The sequence below is a fragment of the Pan troglodytes genome, chromosome 1 (assembly GCF_028858775.2).
Source record: "Pan troglodytes isolate AG18354 chromosome 1, NHGRI_mPanTro3-v2.0_pri, whole genome shotgun sequence".
In the NCBI taxonomy this organism is placed as follows: domain Eukaryota; kingdom Metazoa; phylum Chordata; class Mammalia; order Primates; family Hominidae; genus Pan; species Pan troglodytes.
The window spans coordinates 93,823,745-93,849,107 of NC_072398.2; the positions used below are offsets into that span (position 1 = coordinate 93,823,745).

At 43.1% G+C, this 25,363-nt stretch overlaps 1 protein-coding gene and 1 non-coding gene across 16 annotated transcripts in view; both read left to right on the top strand.

The window, feature by feature from the left end:
• The window catches only part of ASH1L (ASH1 like histone lysine methyltransferase), a 228,048-nt gene that overhangs the window by 191,027 nt on the left and 11,658 nt on the right, over positions 1–25,363 (top strand). For 12 of the 15 annotated variants that reach the window (XM_054672121.2, XM_054672126.2, XM_054672124.2 and 9 more), the window contains 10 exons: positions 1,293–1,499; positions 1,626–1,772; positions 11,865–11,973; positions 14,519–14,683; positions 14,858–14,952; positions 17,621–17,778; positions 19,406–19,558; positions 22,673–22,727; positions 22,810–22,942; positions 24,350–24,598. In XM_054672121.2, the coding sequence (XP_054528096.1) occupies positions 1,293–1,499; positions 1,626–1,772; positions 11,865–11,973; positions 14,519–14,683; positions 14,858–14,952; positions 17,621–17,778; positions 19,406–19,558; positions 22,673–22,727; positions 22,810–22,942; positions 24,350–24,598 (1,471 nt within the window). The remainder of the gene's footprint in view (positions 1–1,292; positions 1,500–1,625; positions 1,773–11,864; positions 11,974–14,518; positions 14,684–14,857; positions 14,953–17,620; positions 17,779–19,405; positions 19,559–22,672; positions 22,728–22,809; positions 22,943–24,349; positions 24,599–25,363) is intronic. The other 3 variants (XR_010157610.1, XR_010157609.1, XR_010157608.1) reach the window with 2 other exon arrangements.
• LOC112206980 (U6 spliceosomal RNA) lies at positions 13,456–13,560 on the top strand. Its single transcript, XR_002941458.1, has one exon. It is a non-coding gene; the product is annotated as a U6 spliceosomal RNA (small nuclear RNA).

Here is a 25,363-nt window from a genome sequence, read left to right on the forward strand (position 1 = left end):
CTCACGCCAGTAATCCCAGCATTTTGGGAGGCTGAGGTGGGTGGATCATTTGGGGTCAGGAGTTCGAAACCAGCCTGGCCAACATGGTGAAACCCCACCTCTACTAAAAATACAAAAATTACCCGGGTGTTGTGGTATGCGCCTGTAATCCCAGATAAGGCAGTAGAATTGCTTGAACCCGGAGGACAGAGGTTGCAGTGAGCTGAGATCATGCCACTGCACTCCAGCCTGGGCAATGAAGTGAGACTCCATCTCAAAAAAAATAAATAAGAGTAAATTAGCGGCCGGGTGCAGTGGTTCACAAGCTTGTAATCCTAGCACTTTGGGAGGCCGAGGCAGGCGGATCACCTGAGGTTGAGAGTTTGAGACCAGCCTGGCCAACATGGTAAAACCCTGTCTCTACTGAAAATACAAAAAATAGCCGGGTGTGGTGGCACACATCTGTAATCCCAGCTACTCGGGAGGCTGAGGCAGGAGAATCTCTTGAACCTGGGAAGCGGAGTTTGCAGTGAGCCGAGATTGTGCCAATATACTCCAGCCTGGGCAACAGAGCCAGATTCCATCTCAAAAAAAAAAAAAAAGTAAATTAGGTATTCTACCACAATTTTTTTTTAAATCAGTAAATGGGCATGAGTGCTTCAAAATAAGAGTACAGTGAAATCATCATCAAATTACTGATTCTTCTTTGGATCACAGTTATTTATTTATTTATTTTATTTATTTATTTTGAGACGGAGTCTCACTCTGTCGCCCAGGCTGGAGCGCAGTGGTGCGATCTCTGCTTACTGCGACCTCCACCTCACAGGTTCAAGGGACTCTCCTGCCTCAGCCTCCCAAGTAGCTGGGATTACAGGTGCACACCACCACACCCAGCTAGTTTTTGTATTTTTAGTAGAGACAGGGTTTCACCATGTTGGCCAGGCTAGTCTTGAACTCCTGACCTCAGGTAATCCACCCACCTCAGCCTCCCAAAGTGCTGGGATTACAGGCATGAGCCACCTTGCCCAGCCTTATTCTTGGAACAGATAAATATGATAATGTTTACCCAGGATGCTGAGTGGACAGTTAGCTTAATCATTTACAAGAAGCATTCAGGATTTGCAGCCCGACTTGGAAATTCTGAATATTATTAATTTTTGACATTTATTATTTTAATCTTAGTGATTCGGGTACTTTTATTAAATAAAAATTGATTTCATGTATTCATTTTTAAATGTTTGTAAAATTTAAAAATGGATGCATCAAGGTATGTATCATGTAAGTTGATGTACAGTTATTCCTTTTTTTTCTAGAATGATCTTTGCTGAGTGTTCCCCCAACACTTGCCCATGTGGCGAGCAATGCTGTAACCAGAGGATACAGAGGCATGAATGGGTGCAATGTCTAGAACGATTTCGAGCTGAGGAAAAAGGCTGGGGAATCAGAACCAAAGAGCCCCTAAAAGCTGGGCAGTTCATCATTGAATACCTAGGGGAAGTCGTCAGCGAACAGGAGTTCAGGTACAGTGGTAAATGATGATACTCTAATAAAATGCCAAAGTATAAGATTAGAATGGAGAATGGAAGATGTGAAATTTACTTTCAGCTACTCTTTAATTGTCTTTCAATCATTTATCTTCTCTTTAGGAACAGGATGATTGAGCAGTATCATAATCACAGTGACCACTACTGCCTGAACCTGGATAGTGGGATGGTGATTGACAGTTACCGCATGGGAAATGAGGCCCGATTCATCAACCATAGCTGTGACCCAAATTGTGAAATGCAGAAATGGTAAGGAAGCAAAAGAAGGTGAAGCCAAGAATCCAGCAGAATAAGCATTGAGTGCAGCAAGGGATTGATCTTTCCAGTGTCAGTCAGCTTACACAAAGCAGCTCAGGCTGTTCCCCATTACCCCAGATCCCACGGGCAGAGTAAGCTGCTTCGTTTTCACCCTAACTTCTCACTCCCAGACAGATATTTTTGTTTTCATTTGTGTTCTGTTTTTTTGTTTGTTTTGCTTTTTTGGTTTTTTTGTTTGGCATGCAAGTAGTTTCAGGATCTATGTCCTAGAAAAATATAATAATGATGATGATGATAGCCAGGGTGGTGGTACACACCTGTAGTCCCAGCTATTTGAGAGGTTGAGGTGAGAGGATCACTTGAGCCCAGGAGTTTCAGGCCAGTCTGGGCAACATAGCAAGAAAAAATCAAAAACAAAAAATAATGATAATAGGCTGGGTGTGTTGGCTCATGCCTGTAATCCCAGCACTTTGGGAGGCCAAGGTGGGCGGATCACGAGGCCAAGAGTTTGAGACCAGCCTGACCAACATGGTGAAACTCATCTCTACTAAACATACAAAAATTAGCCACTCATGGTAGCGTGCACCTATAATCCCAGCTACTTGGGAGGCTGAGGCAGGAGAATTACTTGAACCCGGGAGGCCGAGGTTGCAGTGAGCTGAGATCACACCAGTGTACTCCAATCTGGGTGACAGAGCAAGACTCCATCTCAAAAAAATAATAATAATACCTAATATTTATTGAGTTCTTACTATGTGCTAGGCACTGTGTTACATGGATCATCTCATATCAGTTCATTCAGCCACTCTACTGCATGCTTATTAAATACTTGGTGCATTTCTCACAAAGAGAAATAAAAAAAGTGAATCTGGAGGTCCCTTCCCCTCAAATAGATTAGCATCTAATTGAGAAGGAAAAAAATCACACCTAAAAAATAATTTTAAAAAGATTATATGAAGATAGTATGAACAACTTTGGGGTTTTTTGTTAAGTTTTTAAAAATTAAAGTGTAATTCATATACAGAGAAATACATAGACTTTTTTTTTTTTGAGACGGAGTCTCGCTCTGTTGCCCAGGCTGGAGTGCAGTGGCACGATCTCAGCTCACTGCAAGCTCTGCCTCCTGGGTTCATGCCACTCTCCTGCCTCAGCCTGCCCAGTAGCTGGGACTACAGGCACCTGCCACCATGCCCGGCTAATTTCTTTTTTGTATTTTTAGTAGAGACGAGGTTTCACTGTGTTAGCCAGGATGGTCTCGATCTCCTGACCTTGTGATCCGCCCACCTCGGCCTCCCAAAGTGCTGGGATTACAGGCGTGAGCCACCGCGCCCGTCTAGAAATACATAGATCTTAAGTGTACATTTCCATTAATTTTTTCAAATGTATACACCCATATAACCAACACCCCTATGAAAATATGACATACTTTGTCATTTCAGAAAGTTACCTTTTAAGTCAATCTCCCAATCCCCCAAAGCAAGCACTGATCTGATTTCCATTGCCACAGATGAGTTTTACCTATTCCAGAACTTCATGTGAATGTATTCTTTTGTGTCTGGCGTCTTTTTTGTTAAAAACATGTTTTTGCAGTTCATCCATGTTGAATGCATTAGTGGTTTGTTACTTTTTAATGTGGAGTAATACTCCTTTGTGTGAATTTACCAGTTTGTTTATCAATTACTGTGAACAACTTTATATTTGAAAAGTTAGATGAAATGAACAAATCCTTTGAAAAACATTCCAGCCGGGCACAGTGGCTCACGCCTATAATCCCAGCACTTTGGGAGGCCGAGGTGGGTGGATCACAAGGTCAGGAGTTCAAGACCAGCCTGGCCAAGATGGTGAAACCCCGTCTCTACCAAAAATACAAAAATTAGCCGGGCGTGGCGGTAGGCGCTTGTAATCCCAGCTGCTCAGGAGGCTGTGGCAGAGAATTGCTTGAACCCGCGAGGCGGAGGTTGCAGTGAGCCAAGATGGTGCCACTACACCCCAGCCTGGGCAACAGAGTGAGACTCAGTCTCAAAAAAAAAAAAGAAGAAAGAAAAAGAAAAACATACCTTTCCAAAACTGACATAAGACAAAATAGAAAATCTGCACATGTACCCCCAAAATTGAAAATATAACTAAAAATATCTAACAAAAGAACCTGGAGAACCAGATGTCTTCACTGGTAATTCTTCCACATACTTAAAGAACAAATAGGCTGGGTGCAGTGGCTCACACCTGCAATCCCAGCACTTTGGGAGGTAGAGGTGGGAGGATTGCTTGAGCCCAGGAGTTCAAGACCAGCCTAGGCAAGATGGTGAGACCTGTCTCAACAAAAATTTAAAGATAAAATTTAAATATTAGCTGGGTGTGATGGTGCTACTTGGGAGACTGAGGTGGTAGGATCGCCTGAGCCCAGAAGTTCGAGGCTGTAGTTTTCTGTGATCATGCAACTGCACTCCAGCCTGGGTGACAGAGACCTTGTGTCTATTTAAAAAAATGAAGACGAAGAAGAAGAAATAATGGCAGTACCACTTATAAACTCTTTGCTTCTATAAAACTAGCATTACCTTCTTCTAAAATCTAACCAGGAAAAAATATAGGCCAGTGTGTTCCATGAACATAGACACAAAAATCCTAAATAAAATATCAACAAATAAAATTTAACAATAAATAAAAAGCTTAATACATCATGACTATGTGGGGTTTATTCCAGGAATAAAAGATTGTTTGGTTTAACATTCAAAAATCAGTGTAAACCAATGTAATTTTATCACAATAACGGACTAAAGACAAAAAATCATATATTGTCTCAATAGAAGCAGAAAAAGCATTAAACAGTATTCAACGCTCATTGATAATTAAAACTCAGCAAACTAGGAATAAAAAGGAACTAACAAATCTGCCAAAGGAAATCCATTTTTAAAAAATCTTTAGCTACCATTATACATAAATAAGGATATCCACTGTCATATCTACATTTGAAGAGTCTAACCAATACAATAAGAAAAGGAAAAAAGTATAAAGATTAGAAATGAAAAAAAATTTAACTACCATTATTCGCAGATGACATTATTATACACATGGGAAATTTCTGCAGACATAAGTGAATTTAGCAAGATTAATGGAAAGATGGTCAGTATATAAAAATTAATGTATTGAGTACATTTTAATATATTAGCAACAACCAAGTAGAAAGTGAAATTTAAAAACCGTTACAAGGCCAGGTGCAGTGGCTTACGCCTATAATCCCAGCACTTTGGGACGCCAAGGCGAGCGGATCATGAGGTCAGGAGTTTGAGACCAGTCTGACCAACATGGTGAAACCCTGTCTCTACTAAAAATATAAAAATTAGCCAGGCATGGTGGCATGCACCTGTAGTCCCAGCTACTTGGGAGGCTGAGGCAAGAGAATCACTTGAACCTGGGAGGCGGAGGTTGTAGTGAACTGAGATTGCACCAATGCACTCCAGCCTGTGTGACAGAGCAAGACTCCATCTTAAAAAAAAAAAACAACAAAAAAAAAAACCAAACCCATTACAGGCTAGTTGCAATGGCTCACGCCTGTAATCCCAGCACTTTCAGAGGCCAAGATGCACGGATTGCCTGAGGTCAGGAGTTCGAGACCACCCTAGCCAACATGATGACTGAAACCCTGTCTCTACTTAAAATACAAAAATTAGCTGGTTGTGGTGGCACACACCTATAGTCCCAGCTATTGGAGGCTGAGGCAGGAGAATTGCTTCAACTCCGGAGGCAGAGTTTGCAGTGAGCCGAGATCGTGCCACTGCACTCCAGCCTGTGTGACACACCAAGACTCCGTGTCAAAATAAATAAATAAAAACCAATACAATTTACAATAGCTTCATAAAAGACTAGTCCCTAAGAATAAATCTTATGAAAGTTTGTAGGACCTCTATACTAGAAGCTGTCAGAAGTTGGGAAAAAATAAAGATGACCTAAATTAATGGAAAAATACACAATGTTCAAGGGTTGAGTGTTGGCAGTTTTTTTTAAGTGAAAGGAAGTTTATTAAGAAAGTAAAGGAATAAAAGAAAAGAAAGGCTATTCCATAAACAGAGCAGCCCCAAGGGCTGCTGGTTGCCCATCTTTATGGTTCTTTATAGATTATATGCTAAACACGGGTTGGATTATGCATGAGTTTTCTGGGAAAGTGGTGGACAATTCGCAGACCTAAGGGTTCCTCCACTTTTTAGACCATATAGGGTAACTTTCTGACGTTGCCATAGTGTTTGTTAACTGTCATGGCACTGATGGGAGTGTAGTAGTGAGGACGCCCAGATGTCACTCTCGTTGCCATCTTGGTTTTGATGGGTTTTGGCTAGCTTCTTTACTGCAGCCTGTTTTGTCAGCAAGGTCTTTATGACCTGTATTTTGTGCCAACCTCCTGTCTTATCCTGTAACTAAGAATGCCTAACCTATTGGGAATGCAACCCAGCAGATCTCAGCCTAATTTTACCCAACCTCTATACAAGATGGAGTCGCTCTGGTTTAAACGCTTCTGACATTTTCCCCCTCCCTTTTATAAGAGAACCCTTAATCCTTAGGGGTAAACAGAGATGAAGATCCATCTTTAGTAATTTCTTCAGGTTGAATAGGGGTGATGATATTCCTGCCTATTAGGGTCTTTTGTATCCAAGGTAGAGAAGAGATCAGTCAGAAAGCGTCAGTATGGTAAGGGCCATTCATAGTTCTGACAAAAGGTGATATCACGGGTCGAGAACCCTATACAGGGACTTTGTGGAAAAGGTATGAGGCCAGTTTTCCCAAGGGGCTTTTATTGGCTCTCTAAGCCAAGTTTGGTTCCTTAATAGAAAGCACTCCATTCCAATCAAAGCCTTGGTAAAATAACCAGTTTCTCCAATTGTATCAACTGGTTTCCAGATTTTGGAGAAATGAGGTGGAGGGAAACAAACATCCTTTAAATTTTGTTCACAGGAGTTTTACTCAATTGTTAAGAGCTGTCAATATGCCAGGCATGGTGGCTCATGCCTGTAATCCCAGCACTTTGGGAGGCTGAGGCAGGTTGATCACCTGAGGTCAGGAGTTCGAGACTAGCCTGGCCAAAATGGTGAAACCCCATCTCTACTAAAAATACAAAAAAAAAAAAAAAAAAAAAATCAGCCGGGCATAGAGGCATACACCTGTAGTCCCAGCTACTCAGGAGGCTGAGGCAGGAGAATCGCTTGAACCCAGGAGGTGGAGGTTGCAGTGAGCTGAGATTGTGCCACTGCACTCCAGCCTGAGCGACAAGAGCAAAACTCCATCTCAAAAAAAAAACAAAGCTGTCAGTAACTCAAAAGTTTCAGCCAATCAGTGTTGCAGTCTATTTCCTTTGGGTTGTGGGTCTCCTAAGTATCATCCCTTCGTGATCGCCAGAAAGATGCCGGAAAGGGGTTCTGATCCAGACTCCAAGGGAGGGTTCTTGGATCTCGCACAAGAAAGAACACAAGAAAGAATTCAAGGTGAGTCCATAGAATAAAGTGAAAGCAAGTTTATTAAGAAAGTAAAGGAATAAAAGAATGGCTACTCCATAGGCGCAGAGCAGCCTTTTTTTTTTTTTTTTTTTTTTTTTTTTAAAAACAGAGCTGGAGTACAGTGGTATGATCTTGGCTCACTGCAGCCTCCTCCTCCCAGGTTCAAGCCGTTCACCTGCCTCAGCCTCCTGAGTAGCTGAGACTACAGGCACACACCACCATGCCTGGTTAATTTTTTTGTATTTTTTGTAGAGACAGGGTTGTGCCATGTTGTCCAGGCTGGTCTTGAACTCCTGGGCTCAAGAAGTCAGCCCGCTTCAGCCTTCCAAAGTGTTGGGATTGCAAGTGTGAGCCACCATGCCGGGCCTGACAAGCCAGTTTTTAAAATAGGTAAAAGAATAGGTACTTTAAAAAAGAATATCAAAGTGGTCAATAAATATACAACAGCGCTTAATATGTTAGATACAGTTATTAGGGGAAATATTAAACTAAATTGGAAAACCACTACATACCCTCCAAAATGTAAAAAATTAAAGACTGACAGTATTGGCAAGGGTAGAGCAGCATAAATGCTCTTAGATTTGCTGGTAGAAATGTAAATTGGTATAACCACTTTCAAAAAATGGCACAACCTACCAAAGCTAAACATAACCGGTAAACCAGCAACTCTAATCCTAAGTATGTCCCCAGCGGAAATTAGTGTTTGTGCTAGACTTGTGCAAGAATGTCAACTAGAAGATATCTTTTTCTCCCCTTCTTTTGGAGACAAGGTCTCACTCTGTCACCAGGGTTGAAGTACAGTGGGACGATCTTGACTCACTGCAACCTCAGCTTCCCAAGTAGCTGGGACCACAGGTGCATGCCACCCTGCCCGGCTAATTTTTGTATTTTTTGATAGGGATGGAGTTTTGCCATGTTGCCCAGGCTGGTCTCAAACTCTTGGGCGATCCTCATTGCTCAGGCTCCCAAAGTGCTGGGATTACAGGTATGAGCCACAACACCCGGCCAGAAGATACCTTTTTTTGGTTTTTTGTTTTTGTTTTTTTGAGACAGAGTCTTGCTCTGTCGCCCAGGCTGGAATGCAGTGGCACCATTTTGGCTCACCACAACTTCCGCCTCCTGGGTTCAAGCGATTCTCGTGCCTCAGCCTCCTGAGTAGCTGTAACTAAAGGCATGTGTCCCTACACCCGGCTAATTTTTATATTTTTAGTAGAGACAGTGTTTCGCCATGTTGTCCAGGCTGGTCTCGAACTCTTGGCCTCAAGTGATCTGCCCACCTAGGCCTCCCAAAGTGCTGGGATTACAGGCATGAGGGTAGGTGACAGATTAAGACTCTGTCTCAAAAAAAAAGAAAAGTTACAGTATATATCAGCAAACTTGTTGGCTTTGCACCTATAAAACTATTCACAAAGATGGGAGCAGTGGCCTGTGGAGCAGTTTGCCAACTCCTGGTATACATTTAAAATGCTTTCTGCAGCCAGGCTCCGTGGGTCATGCCTGTAATCGCAGCACTTTGGGAGGCCGAGGCGAGCAGATCACCTGAGCTGAGGAGTTTGAGACCAGCCTGGGCAACATGGCTAAACCCTGTCTTTACTAAAAATACAAAAATTAGCTAGTCGTGGTGGCGAGGTGGGAGGATTGCTTCAGCCCAGGAGGCAGAGGTTGCAGGGAGCTGAGATTGCGCCACTGTACTCCAGCCTATACAAGAGTGAGATACTGTTTAAAAATAAAAAGTTAGCCAGGCGCGGTGGCTCACGCCTATAATCCCAGCATTTTGGGAGGCCAAGGCAGGCGGATCACGAGAGGTCAGGAGTTCGAGACCAGCCTGACCAACATGGAGAAATCCCGTCTGTACTAAAAATACAAAATTAGCCAGGCGTGGTGGCATGCGCCTGTAATCCCAGCTACTTGGGAGGCTGAAGCAGGAGAATCGCTTGAACCCAGGAGGCGGAGGTTGCAGTGAGCCAAGTTCCCGCCATTACACTCCAGCCTGGGCAACAAGAGCAAAACTCCATTTCAAAAAATAAATAAATAAAAATTTTTAAATGCTTTCTGAATTCAGGATGGAAAAAATACTAAAAATTAAAAATTTTAGGCAAGGTTACATGTAATAGGGCAGTATCTAAGCTAACCCTTAATGTGTTCCACATTGGTAAGGAAACAAGAAGAAAAAGGCTGGGTCAAACAGCCTGGGTTTTAATCCCCTGGGTTTGAATGCCACTTAATTGCTATATAACTAAACAAACTCTGAGGCATATATACTTCATATATAAAATAGATATCATAATGCCTATCTTACAGGATTGGGGTTTTTTCTATAGGATTGTTTTGAGAATTAATGATATAACTTGTTATCAGTATGGCATGGTAGTTAAGATTTTGAAGCCACAATGTCAATTTGAAACTTGATTCCCTAAGTTATCAGCTGTGTAACTTTGGGCAAGTGGCTCCCTTTGTGCCTCAGTTGCCTTATTTGTAGTATGAGGGTTATAATAACTAATAATATTACATATTTTTATATAATTGTTAGGATGAAATAAGTTAATATAAAATATTATAAAAAGCATTCAGTAAATGTTAGCTATAATGATAATGACTATATTCTTTTTTTTTTTTTTTAATATATTAAGATAAGGTCTCACTATGTTGCCCAGGCGAGTCACAAACTCCTGAACACCTAAAACACAGTCAAGCACGGTGGCTCATGCCTGTAATCTCAGCACTTTGGGAGGCCAAGGCGGGCGGATCACGAGCTCAGGAGATTGAGACCATACTGGCCAACATGATGAAACCCTGTCTCTACTAAAAATATGAAAAAGTAGCTGGGCGTGGTGGCACGTGCCTATATCCCAGCTACTCAGGAAGCTGAGGTAGGAGAATCTCTTGAACCCGGGAGTTGGAGGTTGCAGTGAGCCGAGATTCTGCCACTGCACTCCAGCCTGGGGACAGAGCAAGACTACGTCTCAAAAACAATAAACAAAAAAACACCTAAAATCCTAAATGATCATTACCTTACATATAATAGAACAAGAGAGGCACTCATGTGATAGAGATTGGTAGAACTGGAAGATTTGTATAGGTAAGCCATAAAAAGTAATTTTAACTCATTTAATAAGTGAACTAAGCCTTTTTTTTTTTTTTTTTTTTTGAGACGGAGTCTCGCTCTGTTGCCTAGGCTGGAATGCAGTGGCATGATCTCAGCTCACTGCAACCTCTGCCTCAGGGGTTCAAGTCATTCTCCTGCCTCAGCCTCCCAAGTAGCTGGGATTGCAGACATGCGCCACCACACCTGTCTAGTTTTTGTTTGTTTTTTAAGATGGAGTCTCGTCCTGTTGCCCAGGCTAGGCTAGAGTGCAGTGGCGGGATCTTGGCTCACCGCAACCTCCGCCTCCCGGGTTCAAGCGATTCTCCTGCCTCAGCCTCCCGAGTAGCTGGGAGTATAGGCACATGCCACCATGCCTGGCTAATTTTTTTTTTTTTTTTTTTTTTGTGAGATGGAGTCTCACTCTGTCACCCAGGCTGGAGTGCAGTGGTGCAATCTTGACTCACTGCAACCTCCGCCTCCCAGGTTCAAGCTATTCTCCTGCCTCAACCTCCTGAGTAGCTGGGATTACAGGTGCACACCACCATGCCCGGCTAATTTTTGTGTTTTTAGTAGAGATGGGGTTTCACCATATTGGTCAGGCTGGTCTCGAACTCCTGACTTCGTGATCTGCCTGCCTCAGCCTCCCAAAGTGCTGATATTACAGGTGTGAGCCACTGTACCCGGCCTTAATTTTTGTATTTTTAGTAGAGACGGGGTTTCACTATGTTGGCCTGGCTGGTCTTGAACTCCTGACCTCATGATCTGCCCTCCTCGGCCTCCCAAAATGCTGGGATTACAGGTGTGAGCCACTGCATGTGGCCTCGCCTGGCTAATTTTTATATTTTTAGTAGAGACGGTTTTGCCCTGTTGGCCGCGCGGGTCTCAAACTCCCGACCTCAGGTGATCCACCTGCCTCGGATTTCCAAAGTGCTGGGATTACAGGCGTGAGCTACCGCTCCTGGTCTGGTCTTGAACTCTTGGCCTCAGGTGATCCTCCCACCTCAACCTCCCAAAGTGCGGGGAATACAGGCAAGCCATATTTTAGGACTTTGAATACCAAGCAGGAAAAGTTGAAGCCTAATTGACAACATAGAACATGTTTTCAAGAAAAATTATTTAGGATTCTTACTCTGGCAGTATTATACAGGCTGCCAAGGATAGAAAAGAGATTAAAAGTGGAGGCCAGGCGTGGTGGCTCATACCTATAATCCTAGCACTTGGGAGGCCGAGGCAGGCAGATCACCTGAGGTCAGGAGTTCAAGACCAGCCTGGCCAACATGTTGAAACCCCATCTCTACTAAAAATACAAAAATTAGCCAGGCGTGGTGGCTTACACCTGTAGTCCCAGCTACTCAGGAGGCTGAGGCAGGAGAATCGCTTGAATCTGGGAAGCGGAGGTTGCGGTGAGCCGAGATCGCACCACTGCACTCCAGCCTAGGCAACAGAGGGAGACTCCGTCTCAAAAAAAAAAAAAAAAATTTCCAGCCTTTATAACTCTGTTTTCTCTCTTTACAGGTCTGTTAATGGAGTATACCGGATTGGACTCTATGCTCTTAAAGACATGCCAGCTGGGACTGAACTCACTTATGATTATAACTTTCATTCCTTCAATGTGGAAAAACAGGTAAGAATAATAAATCCTAGAGGGAGATTGAACTTTATACCTTACAATGCTGTAATAACATGAGCTTTCTGTAAACATGATTGACTTGGAGCCATTAAGAAGTATGTGGGAGGCTGGACACAGTGGTTCACACCTTTAATCCCAGCACTTTGTGAGGCTGATGTGGGCAGATCACTTGAGCTCAGAATTTCAAGACCAGCCTGGCCAACATGACAAAACCCTGTCTATCAAAAATACAAAGATTAGCTGGATGTGGTGACGCGCACCTGTAATCCCAGTTTATTGGAGGCTAAGGCAGGAGAATTGCTTCAACCTTGGAGGCGGAGGTTGCGTTACGTTGAGCTGAGATTGCACCACTGTGCTCCAGCCTGGGCGACAAAGCAAGACTGACTCTGTCTCAAAAAAAAAAAAAGTATATGGGAGGTCAGGCACAATGGCTTATTCCTGTAATCCCAGCACTTTGTGAGGCTGAGGCAAGCGGATTACTTGTAGTTTGGGAGTTCAAGACCCGCCTGGGTAACATGGTGCAACCCTGTCTCTACCAAAAAAATGCAAAAACTAGCCAAGTGTGGTCGCATGTGCCTGTGGTCCCAGCTACTTGGGAGGCTGAGGTGGGAAGATTGCTTGAGCCCGGGAGGTGGAGGTTGCAGTAAGCCAGGACCACGCCAATGCACTGCAGCCTGTGGAACAGAGCAAGACCCTGTCTCAAACACAAAAAAAGAAAAAGGCTGGGCATGGTGGCTCGCGCCTGTAATCCCGGCACTTTGGGAGGCCAAGGCAGGCAGATCACAAGGTCGGGAGTTCGAGATTAGCCTGACCAATATGGTGAAACCCTGTCTCTACTAAAAATACAAAAATCAGCTGGGCATGGTGGTGCATGCTTGTAGTCCCAGCTACTCAGGAGGCTGAGGCAGGAGAATCGCTTGAACCCAGGAGGTGGAGGTTGCAGAGATCACGCCAATGCACTCCATCCTGGGCGACAGAGCGAGACTTCAGCTCAAAAAAAGAAAAAAGGGAGAAAAGAAGTACATGGGAGCCTGGGCACAGTAGTGCATACCTACCTACAGTCCCAGATACTCAAGAGGCTGAGACAGGAGGATCACTTGAGCCCAGTAGTTCAAGGCCAACCTGGGCCACAGAACGGGACCCCTTCTCTAAAATGTTTAAAATTTTTTGTTATTAAGACAGGATCTCGTTCTGTGGCCCACACTAGAATGCAGTGATGTGATCATGGCTCACTGCAGCCTTAATCTCCTGGGCTTAAGCAATCTTCCCACCATAACCTTCTGAGTAGCTGGGACCGCAGGCATGTACCACTGTGCGTCGCTAATTTTTTTTTTAATTTTTTGTAGAGATGGGGTCTCCCTCTTTTGTCAGGGCTGGTCACAGACTCCTGGACTTAAGTGATCCTCCCACCTCAGCCTCCCACAGTGCTGGGATTACAGACCTGAGCCACCATGCCCAGCCAAATTTTTTAATTAAGTGCTTGCTTTGACAGCATATATACTAAAATTGGAATGATACAGAGAAGATTAGCATGGCCCCTATGCAAGGATGACAAACATTACTGAAGCATTTCATGTTTTTTTTTTTAATTAATTTTTTTTGAGGCGGAGTCTCACTCTGTCGCCCAGGCTAGAGTGCAGTGGCGTGACCTCGGCTTGCTGCAAGCTCCGCCTCCCAGGTTCACGCCATTCTCCTGCCTCAGCCTACCGAGTAGCTGGGACTACAGGCGCCTGTCACCACGCCCAGCTAATTTTTTGTATTTTTTTTAGTAGAGACAGGGTTTTACCATGTTAGCCAGGATGGTCTCGATCTGCTGACCTTGTGATCCGCCCGCCTTGGCCTCCCAAAGTGCTGGATTACAGGCATGAGCCACCATGCCTGGCCTTTTAAAAATTTTTTTTTAAAGAAGTATATAGGAGAGGACAGTTTTTTACTCTGTATTCCACCTGTCTGAGATACATAGTGCCCAATTACTTTGAAGAAAGAGATTGCCCTGTGATTTTTGGTCTCCACTCAGTTAACTTTTCTGGGGAAGAAGTTTTCCTAAAATTTAATCCATCATTTCTATTCCAGTGGAAACCCATTTCTATTTATACTCTCAATCAGTTGTTTTCACCTATATGCAAATTTCTTGATTTATACTTAATGTGTGTCCAAATGCTCAGGAATCCTCTTTAAGCTAGTAAATGAGACTGCAAGCTAAAAAAAAATTATTCTCAGCTGGTCACAGTGGCTCACACCTGTAATCCCAGCACTTTGGGAGGCCAAGGTGGGAGAGTTGCTTGAGCCCTGGAGTTCGAGACCAGCCTGGTCAACATGGCGAAACCCTGTCTCTACACAAAATACAAAAATTAGCCTGGCATAGTGGCACGCACCTGTAATGTCAGCTACTGGGGAGGCTGAGATAGGAGGATCAGTTGAGCCCAGGAGGTTGAGACTGCAGTGAGCCATCATCATACTATTGTACTTCAGCCTGAGTGACAGGAAAGACCCTGCCTTAAAAAAATAAAAATAAAAAAATTATTCTCTCCCTTCAAAGCAACTTTGTAAGTGTGGCTTTGAGAAATGTCGAGGAATCATCGGAGGCAAGAGTCAGCGTGTGAATGGACTCACCAGCAGCAAAAACAGCCAGCCCATGGCCACACACAAAAAATCTGGACGGTCAAAAGAGAAGAGAAAGTCTAAGCACAAGCTGAAGAAAAGGGTGAATAATTATCTAATGACTTTCCCCAAAAGCTGTTCATGAGATGCTTTGAGGCAATTGCTGGAATAAGGGAATTACCAGAGGGTGGCATCTTAAGAGTGGTTTTAATATTCTTGGAGATTATTTCTGACTGATATTTTTTTAAATCTCTAATCTGATCCATCTCTTTTTCAGAGAGGCCATCTCTCTGAGGAACCCAGTGAAAATATCAACACCCCAACTAGATTGACCCCCCAATTACAGATGAAGCCAATGTCCAATCGTGAAAGGTAAAAAGGAAATATCCTTATCCATGTTCTTTGTAAGTTACATGATTGCTTATCTGTGTAAAAAATTATGAAACTTCTATATTGTTGATCCACTTTCTTTTGTCTTAAGCCAAAGGGTTCAGGGGATCTGTGAACCTGGATGGAAGAAATACAATTTTTTTTTTTTTTTTTTTTTAGTCTTACCCTTTTGTGTGTGTGTGTGTGTGTGTGTGTGTGTGTGTAGAGCTGGGATCTTACTCTGTCACCCAGGCTGGAATACAGAGGCCTGGCTCAACTCCTGGGCTTAAGTGATCCCCCTGCATCATCCTCCCAAGTAGCTGGGTCTGCAGGCACGTGCCACCATACCTGGCTAATTTTTTTTTTTTTTTTTTTTTTTTTTTTGTAGAGACAAGGTCTCACTATGTTGCCCAGGTTGGTCCTAAACTCCTGGGCTCAAGCTATCCTCCTGCCCTGATCTCCCAAGGCATTGGGATTACAGATACGAGCCAGCACACCAAACCATCTTATGTTCCCTGATTTCTAAATGAAATAACATTTCCACATATCCCTGTAGACCCATCTACTCAGGAGGCTGAGGCAGGAAAATTACTTGAGCCCAGGAATTCAAGACCATCTTCGGCAACATGGAAAGACCTTGTTTTTTTGTTTTTGTTTTTGTTTTTTTTGAGACGGAGTCTCGCTGTGTCGCCCAGGCTGGAGTGCAGTAGTGCAGTGGTGCGATCTCGGCTCACTGCAAGCTCCGCCTCCTGGGTTCACACCATTCTCCTGCCTCAGCCTCCCGAGTAGCTGGGACTACAGGCACGTGCCACCACGCGTGGCTAATTTTTTTATATTTTTTAGTAGAGATAGGGTTTCACCATGTTAGCCAGGATGGTCTCGATCTCCTGACCTTGTGATCCACCTGCCTCAGCCTCCCCAAGTGCTGGGATTACAGGCGTGAGCCTCCACGCCTGGCCAATAATTTAAATTTTTTGAAGTAATTTAAAAATAATTGTTCAGAGAATGGTTCCATAGGCTTCATCAGACTGTCAAAGGAGTCCACAGTAGAGAAAAAATTAAGAATACCTGCTTTGGCAGGGCGCAGTGGCTCACACCTGTAATCCCACCACTTTGGGAGGCCAAGGCAGGCGGATCACCTGAGGTCGGGAGTTTGAGGCCAGCCTGGCCAACATGGAGAAACCCTGTCTCTACTAAAAATACAAAATTAGCCAGGCATGGTGGTGCATGCCTGTAATCTCAGCTACTCAGGAGGCTGAGGCAGGAGAATTGCTTGAACCCAGGAGGTGGAGGTTGCAGTGAACCAAGATCACGCCATTGCACTCTAGCCTGGGCAGCGAGAGCAAAACTCCGTCTCAAAAAACAAAAAAAAAAACAAAAAGCAAAAAAAATAAAACAGAATACCTGCTTTGTTGACATATTAACAGAGCAATAGAAAGGATCTTTAGTGGTAATTTCTGCTGTTCCCTGTATTCAGATAAGAATTGTCCCTTTCAGAAGCAAACAAGTGAGTATGTCCTATTTGTTGAAAGTTTATATTTATTTATAACCATTGTGTAATTTTAGCCCCTTTCATTCTATTTCCCTTTGAGTTGTAGAAATTTTAAGTTTCGGAAAAACCAGTCCAGTGGTTCTCTACTTTGGCTGCCTATTAGCATGGGGAACTTTGAAAAACTCCCAAGGCCCAGGCCACACCCTAGACCACTTAAATGAGAATTTGCAGAGGTAGAACCCAGGTATCAGTAGTTTTTAAAGTCTCCCAGGGGATTCCAATGTGCAGGAACTAGAAAATTAGTCTAATCTTCATTTAAGTGAGAAGTGAGACACATACCTTGAGATTTATCCAAGATCACATCTATTTACATATGTCCTGTTGTGGAAATTGAATAATGGAATCATCAAAATTGTATAGGATCAGTCAAGATACACATAATTCATTTAAGTTTAGGGAACCAGGGCCAGGCACGGTGGCTCACGCCACCACTGTAATCCCAGCACTTTGGGAGGCCGAGGCGGGTGGATCACCTGATGTCAGGAGTTCAAGACCAGCCTGGCCAACATGGGGAAACCCCGTCTCTACTAAAAATACAAAAATTAGCTGGGCGTGGTGGCAGGCACCTATAACCCCAGCTATTCAGGAGGCTGAGAGAATCGCTTGAACCTGGGAAGCAGAGGTTGCAGTGAGCTGAGATCATGCCACTGTACTCCAGCCTAGGCAACAGAGGGAGACGTCGACTCAAAAAAAAAGTAGTAAGTTTAGGGAACCATATGGCAGCACTGCACCTAACATAGTTTGCCCAGTGCGTATCCATCTTACGTGTCTTTGCCTTCATTTGCCAGTCCAGTTCTCCTTGTTATAGCTGATCCTGAGACCCTACTTCATCTTGACAACTATATTTAGAATTTGTACAAATAAATCTCTGCCTTCTGGTCAGGCTGTTTCACTTGCCAGCATTTTTGCAGCCTTTAATATTTAATATGTAAATATTATGTGTTTTATGTAATGTAAAAAAATTGAAGATACAAAATTGAGTAATGCTTTGCCCATATAATTCTCTTTACAACAGCTCAATTCACGTATATCATCTAACAATGGCTTCCATAGAGTAGACATGTAATACATGCTTATTTAATTAATGAATAAAGGAAGATTTTTTTTCCTTCCTTGCAGGAACTTTGTGTTAAAGCATCATGTATTCTTGGTCCGAAACTGGGAGAAGATTCGTCAAAAACAGGAGGAAGTAAAGCACACCAGTGATAATATTCACTCAGCATCATTATATACCCGTTGGAATGGGATCTGCCGAGATGATGGGAATATCAAGTCTGGTAAGGCATTTGAAACATTTCTTTTTTTTGAGACAGTTTCACTCTTGTTGCCCAGACTGGAGTGCAATGGCATGATCTAGGCTCACTGCAACCTCTGCCTCCTGGGTTCAAGCAATTATCCTGCCTCAGCCTCCTGAGTAGCTGGGATTACAGGCACCCGCCACCATGCCCGGCTGATTTTTGTATTTTTAGTAGAGAGGGGGTTTTGCCATGTTGGCCAGGCTGGTCTCGAACTCCTGACCTCCTGCCTTGGAATCAAGGTGATTCGCCTGCCTTGGCCTCCCAAGGTGTTGGGATTACAGGCGTAAGCCACCACACTCAGCCGAATTTCTATTAATTTATTTTAGTTGCTTTCCAGCAGATAATCTATTTAACAACTCCTTTTAGTATTGACCAAAAAAGTTATGATCCAAATATGTACACATCAGTCAGTAATAACCTATCCATCCCAGTTCTTCAGCTTTCCTCTCTTTAGGGAATAGAAAGAAACCTCCTTCTACAGCCTTTCAAACATGACCTATAGTCTGAAATAGTCATTAGGTATCAGATAGATAGTGGGCCCTCTTTGTTACTTCCTACCTTGAAAATAACTTGCAGACAGAGTAAATAGTGATACCAAATCCACTGGGGAAATTGGGGTGGGGGACGGGTAATTATCAGTGGGTGGACGGGTCATTATCAGTTTGAAGACCTTTTTATCTCACATTCAGATTCAGCTGGGGACGGGTCATTTCTCACATTCAGATTCAGTGGGGGATGGGTCATTATCAGTTTGAAGACCTTTTTTTCTCACATTCAGATTAGCACTGTACTCACAAACCATCAGATTTCCTTTTTGTAACCTTCATGCATTAATAATATAACAGCACTCCTGAGTTCAGATATTATGTAGAAGAGACTGAAAGCAGAGGAACTAGCATGTCCAAGCATCCTTTCTAACTGAAAACAGAGTGTTCAAAAGATCATGCTCTTTTTTTTAATCCTTTCCTTCTTCCCCTCAAAAGGTAGAAGCAATTCTGTGTGATGTGTGAGGGATATGCTGAATGCTAACTAGATAGATTTAAACATTTGCCCAGAATCTTACATCCTGTCAATGATTTGATTGGCATAAATTCTTTGAACTTACATCCTAACTAGTTTACTTCTTCTAATAATAACAGATATCATTTACAGAGTGCTTACATGTCAGGCACTGAGCTAAACACATTAAAAGCATTATCTCATTTAACCTGCATTATTTCCTTATGAGGGAAGTACTACCATTGTTCTCATTTTATGTTTGAGAAGCTGACCCATGGGTTAAATAACTTGCCCAAGATCACACAACTAATAAGCAGTGACGCCAGAATTCAGATGCTGATAGATTCATTTTGAAGCCCAGACTTACAACTGCTATACTGTATTGCATTTGAGCACTAAGCTAAGGTCCCTCTTGCAGCATTTTGTCTCCAGTAAATTCCAGTGTTTCCTGATTTTTCATTACAGAAGATAGAAAGAACTCTGTGCCCACTAATCTACCTAATCACTTCAGGGGAAAATAGAGCAAATGGAAGGAATCCATTGGGAAAGAGAAAGACATGTAGAGCTCCTTGTTTCCTGTAACTTAATTTTCACTTTATTTTTCCAGATGTCTTCATGACCCAGTTCTCTGCCCTGCAGACAGCTCGATCTGTTCGAACAAGACGGTTGGCAGCTGCAGAGGAAAATATTGAAGTGGCTCGGGCAGCCCGCCTAGCCCAGATCTTCAAAGAAATTTGTGATGGTATCATCTCTTATAAAGGTGACTATAACCACCTTCAAATTCGTTCTTTTTTTCTTTTTCTTTTTCTTTTTTTTTTTAAATAAATAGAGATAGGGTCTTGCTATATTGCCCAGGCTAGTCTCAGACTCCTGGGCTCAAGTGATCCTTCTGTCTAGGCCTCCCAAAGTGCTGGGATTACAGGTATGAGCTACTGCTCATGGGCATTTCTTTTCTTTTTCATTTCTTTTTCTGTCTCCTGATTATCTTTGATATTATAGTGGCTTTTTGCAGTTTTCTTAACCTAAGGATATAAAGAGAAAAATGGGGACCAAACTGCCCTAAGATGTAAGATGTAAAGTTTTGAATTTTGAGGCACCTATTCCATTTACATTCCCAAAATAAATCACACTCTCTGCATTCTGTCTTTTTTTTTTTTTTTTTTTTTTTTGAGATGGAGGTCTTGCTATGTTGCCCAGGCTGGTCTTGAACTCCTGGCCTCAAGCGATCCTTCTGCCTTGACCTCCCAAAGTTCTGGGATTATAAGCATGAGCCACCATGTCTGTCTTGCATTCTCAAGTAGGCTCATCTCACCGAACATGAAACTGCAGTAAGTATGTCTACCATGTCACTGCATTCTGAGCATGAAACACAGGCTCTTTTACTCTGCTAGTGAAATTGCCAGAAATTAAGTATGGTAGCAAATGAGAAGTGGCCCCTCACCGTAAATTCCATTTTCATAATACAGAGTAACTGTTACAGGAAAAATCAATTACAGAAAATATTCACAGTACAGTACTAAATTATTCAATATCTGGAATTTAATTGGATCCATACCCAACAGAGTAATAGTAATTTATTTATTTATTTATTTATTTTATTTTACTTTTTTTTTTTTTTGAGACAAAGTCTCACTCTGTCACGCAGGCTGGAGTGCAGTGTCATGATCTCGGCTCACTGCAACCTCCACCTCCTGGGTTCCAGCGATTCTCCTGCCTCAGCCTTCTTGAGTAGCTGGGACTACAGGCGCACACCACCACACCTGCCTAAGTTTTGTATTTTTTAGTAGAGACAGTGTTTCACCATATTGGCCAGGCTGGTCTTGAACTCCTGACCTTGTGATCCACCTGCCTCGGCCTCCCAAAGTGATGGGATTACAGGCGTGAGCCAGCATGCCCAGCCTTTATTTTTATTGTTTTAGACAGGGTCTCAGTCTGTCGCCCAGGTTGGAGTTCAGTGGTGCAACCTTGGCTCACCACATCCTCCGCCTCAAGGGTTCAGATGATTCTCCCACCTCAGCCTCCTGAGTAGCTGGGACTCCAGGTGTGCGCCACTATGCCCAGCTAAATTTTGTATTTTTTGGTAGTGAGACGGGGTTTCAACATGTTAGCCAAGCCGTTTTCAAACTCCTGACCTCAAGTTCTCTGCCCACCTCAGCCTCCCAAAGTGCTGGGATTACAGGCGTGAGCCACTGTGCCCCGCCAAACTAATTTTTTTTTTTTTTTTTTGAGACAGAGTCTCATTCTGTTGCCCAGGCTGGAGTGCAGTGGCACAATCTCGGCTCACTGCAACCTCTGCCTCCCAGGTTCAAGCAATTCTCCTGCCTCAGCCTCCCAAGTAGCTGGGATTGCAGGCGTGTGCCACCACGGCCAGCTAATTTTTTTTGTGTGTGTGTTTTTAGTAGAGACAGGGTTTCACCATGTTGGCCAGGATGGTCTCAATCTCTTGACCTCGTGATCTGCCCACCTCAGCCTCCCAAAGTGCTGGGATTATAGGCATGTGCCATCACGCCCGGTCTTTTTTTTTTCTTTTTCTTTTTCTTTTTCTTTTTTCTTTTTAGGACGGAGTCCTGTTCTGTCGCCCAGGCTGGAGTACAGTGGCACAATCTCTGTTCACTGCAACCTCCGCCTCCCGGGTTCAAGCAACTCTCCTGCCTCAGCCTGCCGAGTAGCTGGGACTACAGGTGCATGCCACCACGCCCGGCTAATTTTTTTATTTCTAGCAGAGATGGAGTTTCCCTATGTTAGCCAGGATGGTCTTGATCTCCTGACCTCATGATCTGCCCGCCTTGACCTCTCAAAGTGCTGGGATTACAGGTGTGAGCCACCGCACCCATTCCCAGCCAAACAAATTACTATTAATTAAGGGCAGTTAATGAGAACTAGAAAGCACTTTTTGGATAAGATATTCTTTTTGCTATTATAAGATTTGTTGAGCAGTAATTTGCCCTAAGCAGATTACCCTCAATAAGTTCCCATCTCTCATTCTTCATAGGAAGTTCTTCTCATTACCCAACTAACATTGTGCTACCTTTCAAGCAGATGCAACTATATCTTTCATATCCTAGACAATCTTAGAATTGTCATTTGATCCCTGCCTTTATCTACATATCTGAAAAAGTGGATTTTTCACAGGCCTTAAAAAGACTTGGATTTTTGGCCAGGCGCAGTGGCTCATGCCTGTAATCCCAGCACTTTGGGAGGCCGAGGCAGGTGAATCACCTGAGGGTCAGGAGTTCGAGACTATCCTGGCCAACATGGTGAAACCCTGTCTCTATTAAAAATACAAAAATTGGCCGGACACGGTGGCTCACGCCTGTAATCCCAGCACTTTGGGAGGCTGAGGCGGGCAGATCACGAGGTCAGGAGATCGAGACCAGCCTGGCTAACACGGTGAAACCTCGTCTCTACTAAAAATACAAAAAATTAGCCGGGCATGGTGGCGGGCACCTGTAGTCCCAGCTACTCGGGAGGCTGAGGCAGGAGAATGGCATGAACCCGGGAGGTGGAGCTTGCAGTGAGCGAAGATCACGCCACTGCACTCCAGCCTGGGCAACAGAGCGAAACTCTTGTCTCAAAAAAAAAAAAAAAAAGTAGCTTGGCGTGGTGGTACACGCCTGTAGTCCCAGCTACTCGGGAGGCTGAGGCAGGAGAATCGCTTGAACTCAGGAGGTGGAGGTTGCAGTGAGCTGAGATCATGCCATTGCACACCAGCCTGGGCGACAAGAGTGAGACTCTGTCTCAAAAAAAAAAAAAAAAAAAAAATACTTGGTTTTTCTCTCACTTTTAATTTGAGGGATTCTACTCTTCCAGTTAGGAGATGCTTGCCTCCCTTGTATGGTGGAATCTTTCTACTAAACCTCACATTCTTTTGCAGATTCTTCCCGGCAAGCACTGGCAGCTCCACTTTTGAACCTTCCCCCAAAGAAAAAGTAGGTTCACATTTGTGGGAATCATCTGAGTTTTTAAAAAGTGCTAAGTATGCCAGATTGACACCCTGGCTTTGTGTTCCAGGAATGCTGATTATTATGAGAAGATCTCTGATCCCCTAGATCTTATCACCATAGAGAAGCAGATCCTCACTGGTTACTATAAGACAGTGGAAGCTTTTGATGCTGACATGCTCAAAGTCTTTCGGAATGCTGAGGTATTTTTCACTGACTTCAAACAGATTTCACAAGTTTGTTCTGAAGAGAATTAGTCTAGAAGTTTAAGATTTTTACCCTCCTCTATCAGCCATATTTCTGGTTGGAAAAGCCAGTCATTTTTGAGTATCCTTGGGGTATGTGTTACAGTATACTAAATATTATAGAAGGCTATCTATGAAGACATTGATAGGACTAGAATGGAAGGTTAAATCATTCCCCCCCAAAAAAAAATTTTTGTAAAAAACTAATTTAGTATTAAACCTTTATGACTGCATTATATAGATATTTTAATACATTTAACTAATATCTGTAGTTTCTTTCCTCAAGAAAATAAGTACATGTGAAATATATAGAAATATGCATAGGTAAATGTTTATATATGTGTGTGTGTGTGTATATATATATATATATATATATATATTTTTTTTTTTTTTAAATGAGACAGAGTCTTGCTCTGTCACCCAGGCTGGAGCGCAATAGCGTGATCTCAGCTCACTGCAACCTCCACCTCCCGGGTTCAAGCGATTCTCCTGCCTCAGCCTCCTGAGTAGCTGGGATTACAGGCGCCTGCCACCATGCCTGGCTAATTTTGTATTTTTAGTAGAGACAGGGTTTCACCATGTTGGCCAGGCTGGTCTTGAACTCCTGACCTCAGGTGATCTGCCTGCCTTGGCCTCCCAGAGTGTTGGGATTACAGGCGTGAGCCACGGCTCCTGGCCAGTAATATATCTTGAGGATGGAATTGAGGATTATCACAGTGATAGATTATGGAATAGCTGAAGCTCATTGGAGAGAAAGTGGCCTTGAACTGATTTAAAGGACAGGATGGACTATTGTATGGTGCATAGAAGAGAGGAAATTATTCAGTAATTTTGGCATGCCTTGGAGAGGTGTTTGGAAGACAAAAGAGCCTACTAGATAAAGGAATAATAGAAGTTGAAAGACAAAATGGGAAAGAAAAATAGACAAGCAGGAGAAGAATTAGAGCAATCTTAAATTGTAACATTCTTCCTACTGAAACCCAGCTTCCACATAGATTCAACACCTGTAGATCTGTCACAGATATCCACAAGACAAAGATGTATGTTGAACTTCTACAGTACATTATGCTTGTGATATTAATTCATATTTCATGATCTCTGTGTATTTGATCTGTGGACAAGAAGGCCCGTGACAGGAATTGAATGACAGATCAGTTGAGCAAATGGAAAAATAACATGCAGATTCTAACTTGAATTCATTTTAGTTCAGTTTAAGTTGTTACCAACTGTCTGGCCATATATTTGATACTATTGAAAATCTGTTAACCAAAATGGGAGGGTAAAGAAAGTCATGCTACCTCTTCAGGTAAATTGTTAAGCCACATTGAGAGAACCAAACATGATTTCTTTATTTGCTTTCTTCAGAAGTACTATGGGCGTAAATCCCCAGTTGGGAGAGATGTTTGCCGTCTACGAAAGGCCTATTACAATGCCCGGCATGAGGCATCAGCCCAGATTGATGAGATTGTGGGAGAGACAGCAAGTGAGGCAGACAGCAGTGAGACCTCAGTCTCTGAAAAGGAGAATGGGCATGAGAAGGATGACGATGTTATTCGCTGTATCTGTGGCCTCTACAAGGATGAAGGTCTCATGATCCAGTGTGACAAGTGCATGGTGAGGGTCAGGAAATGAAGCAGAAGCTTGGTCCTGATGAACACGGTGACCATATTCAAAGAAGAAGCCCATGCCTCTTTTGGATTGGCTTGAAAGACTGTTTATGAACTGTAACTTAGCCTTGGTTTCTGTTAGGTTTCTGTGTTTACTATATTGCCTTTCTCCTTTTATCTTTCTTTCACTTTATCCTTCCCTTCTTTTTCTTTCCTTCTCTCCTCTCTTCTTGTTTTTTTGTTTTGTTTTGTTTATAAGATAGGATCTTGCTCTGTCATCCACACTGGAGTGTAGTGGCACGATCTCAGCTCTCTGTAACCTCTGCCTCCCAGGCTCAAGCAATCCTCCCACCTCAGCCTCTCGAGTAGCTGGGATTATAGGCATGTGCCACGTGCCACCATGCCCGGCTAATTTTTTGTACTTTTTGTAGAAATGGGGTGTCACCATGTTGCCCAGGCTGGTCTTGAACTCCTGAGCTCAAGTCATCTCTCCACCTCGGCCTCCCAAAGCGTTGGGATTGCAGGCATGAGCCACCATGCCTGGCTCTTTCCTTCTTTCTGCCCACTTTCCACTGTACACTTCTCACATAATCTGGATCAAGGAAAATGACAGTATTTCATATAGTGCTTTGCCTTTTGAATCATTAGTGATAATATACTTTATTAATTGAATCCTCTGATAGAGTGAAATATGTTAATACATGTAGGGCTCCTGATGAAGAAGTCAAAGCCTGGATTTGAGCCCTAGTGTCCCCACTAATATATGTGAATG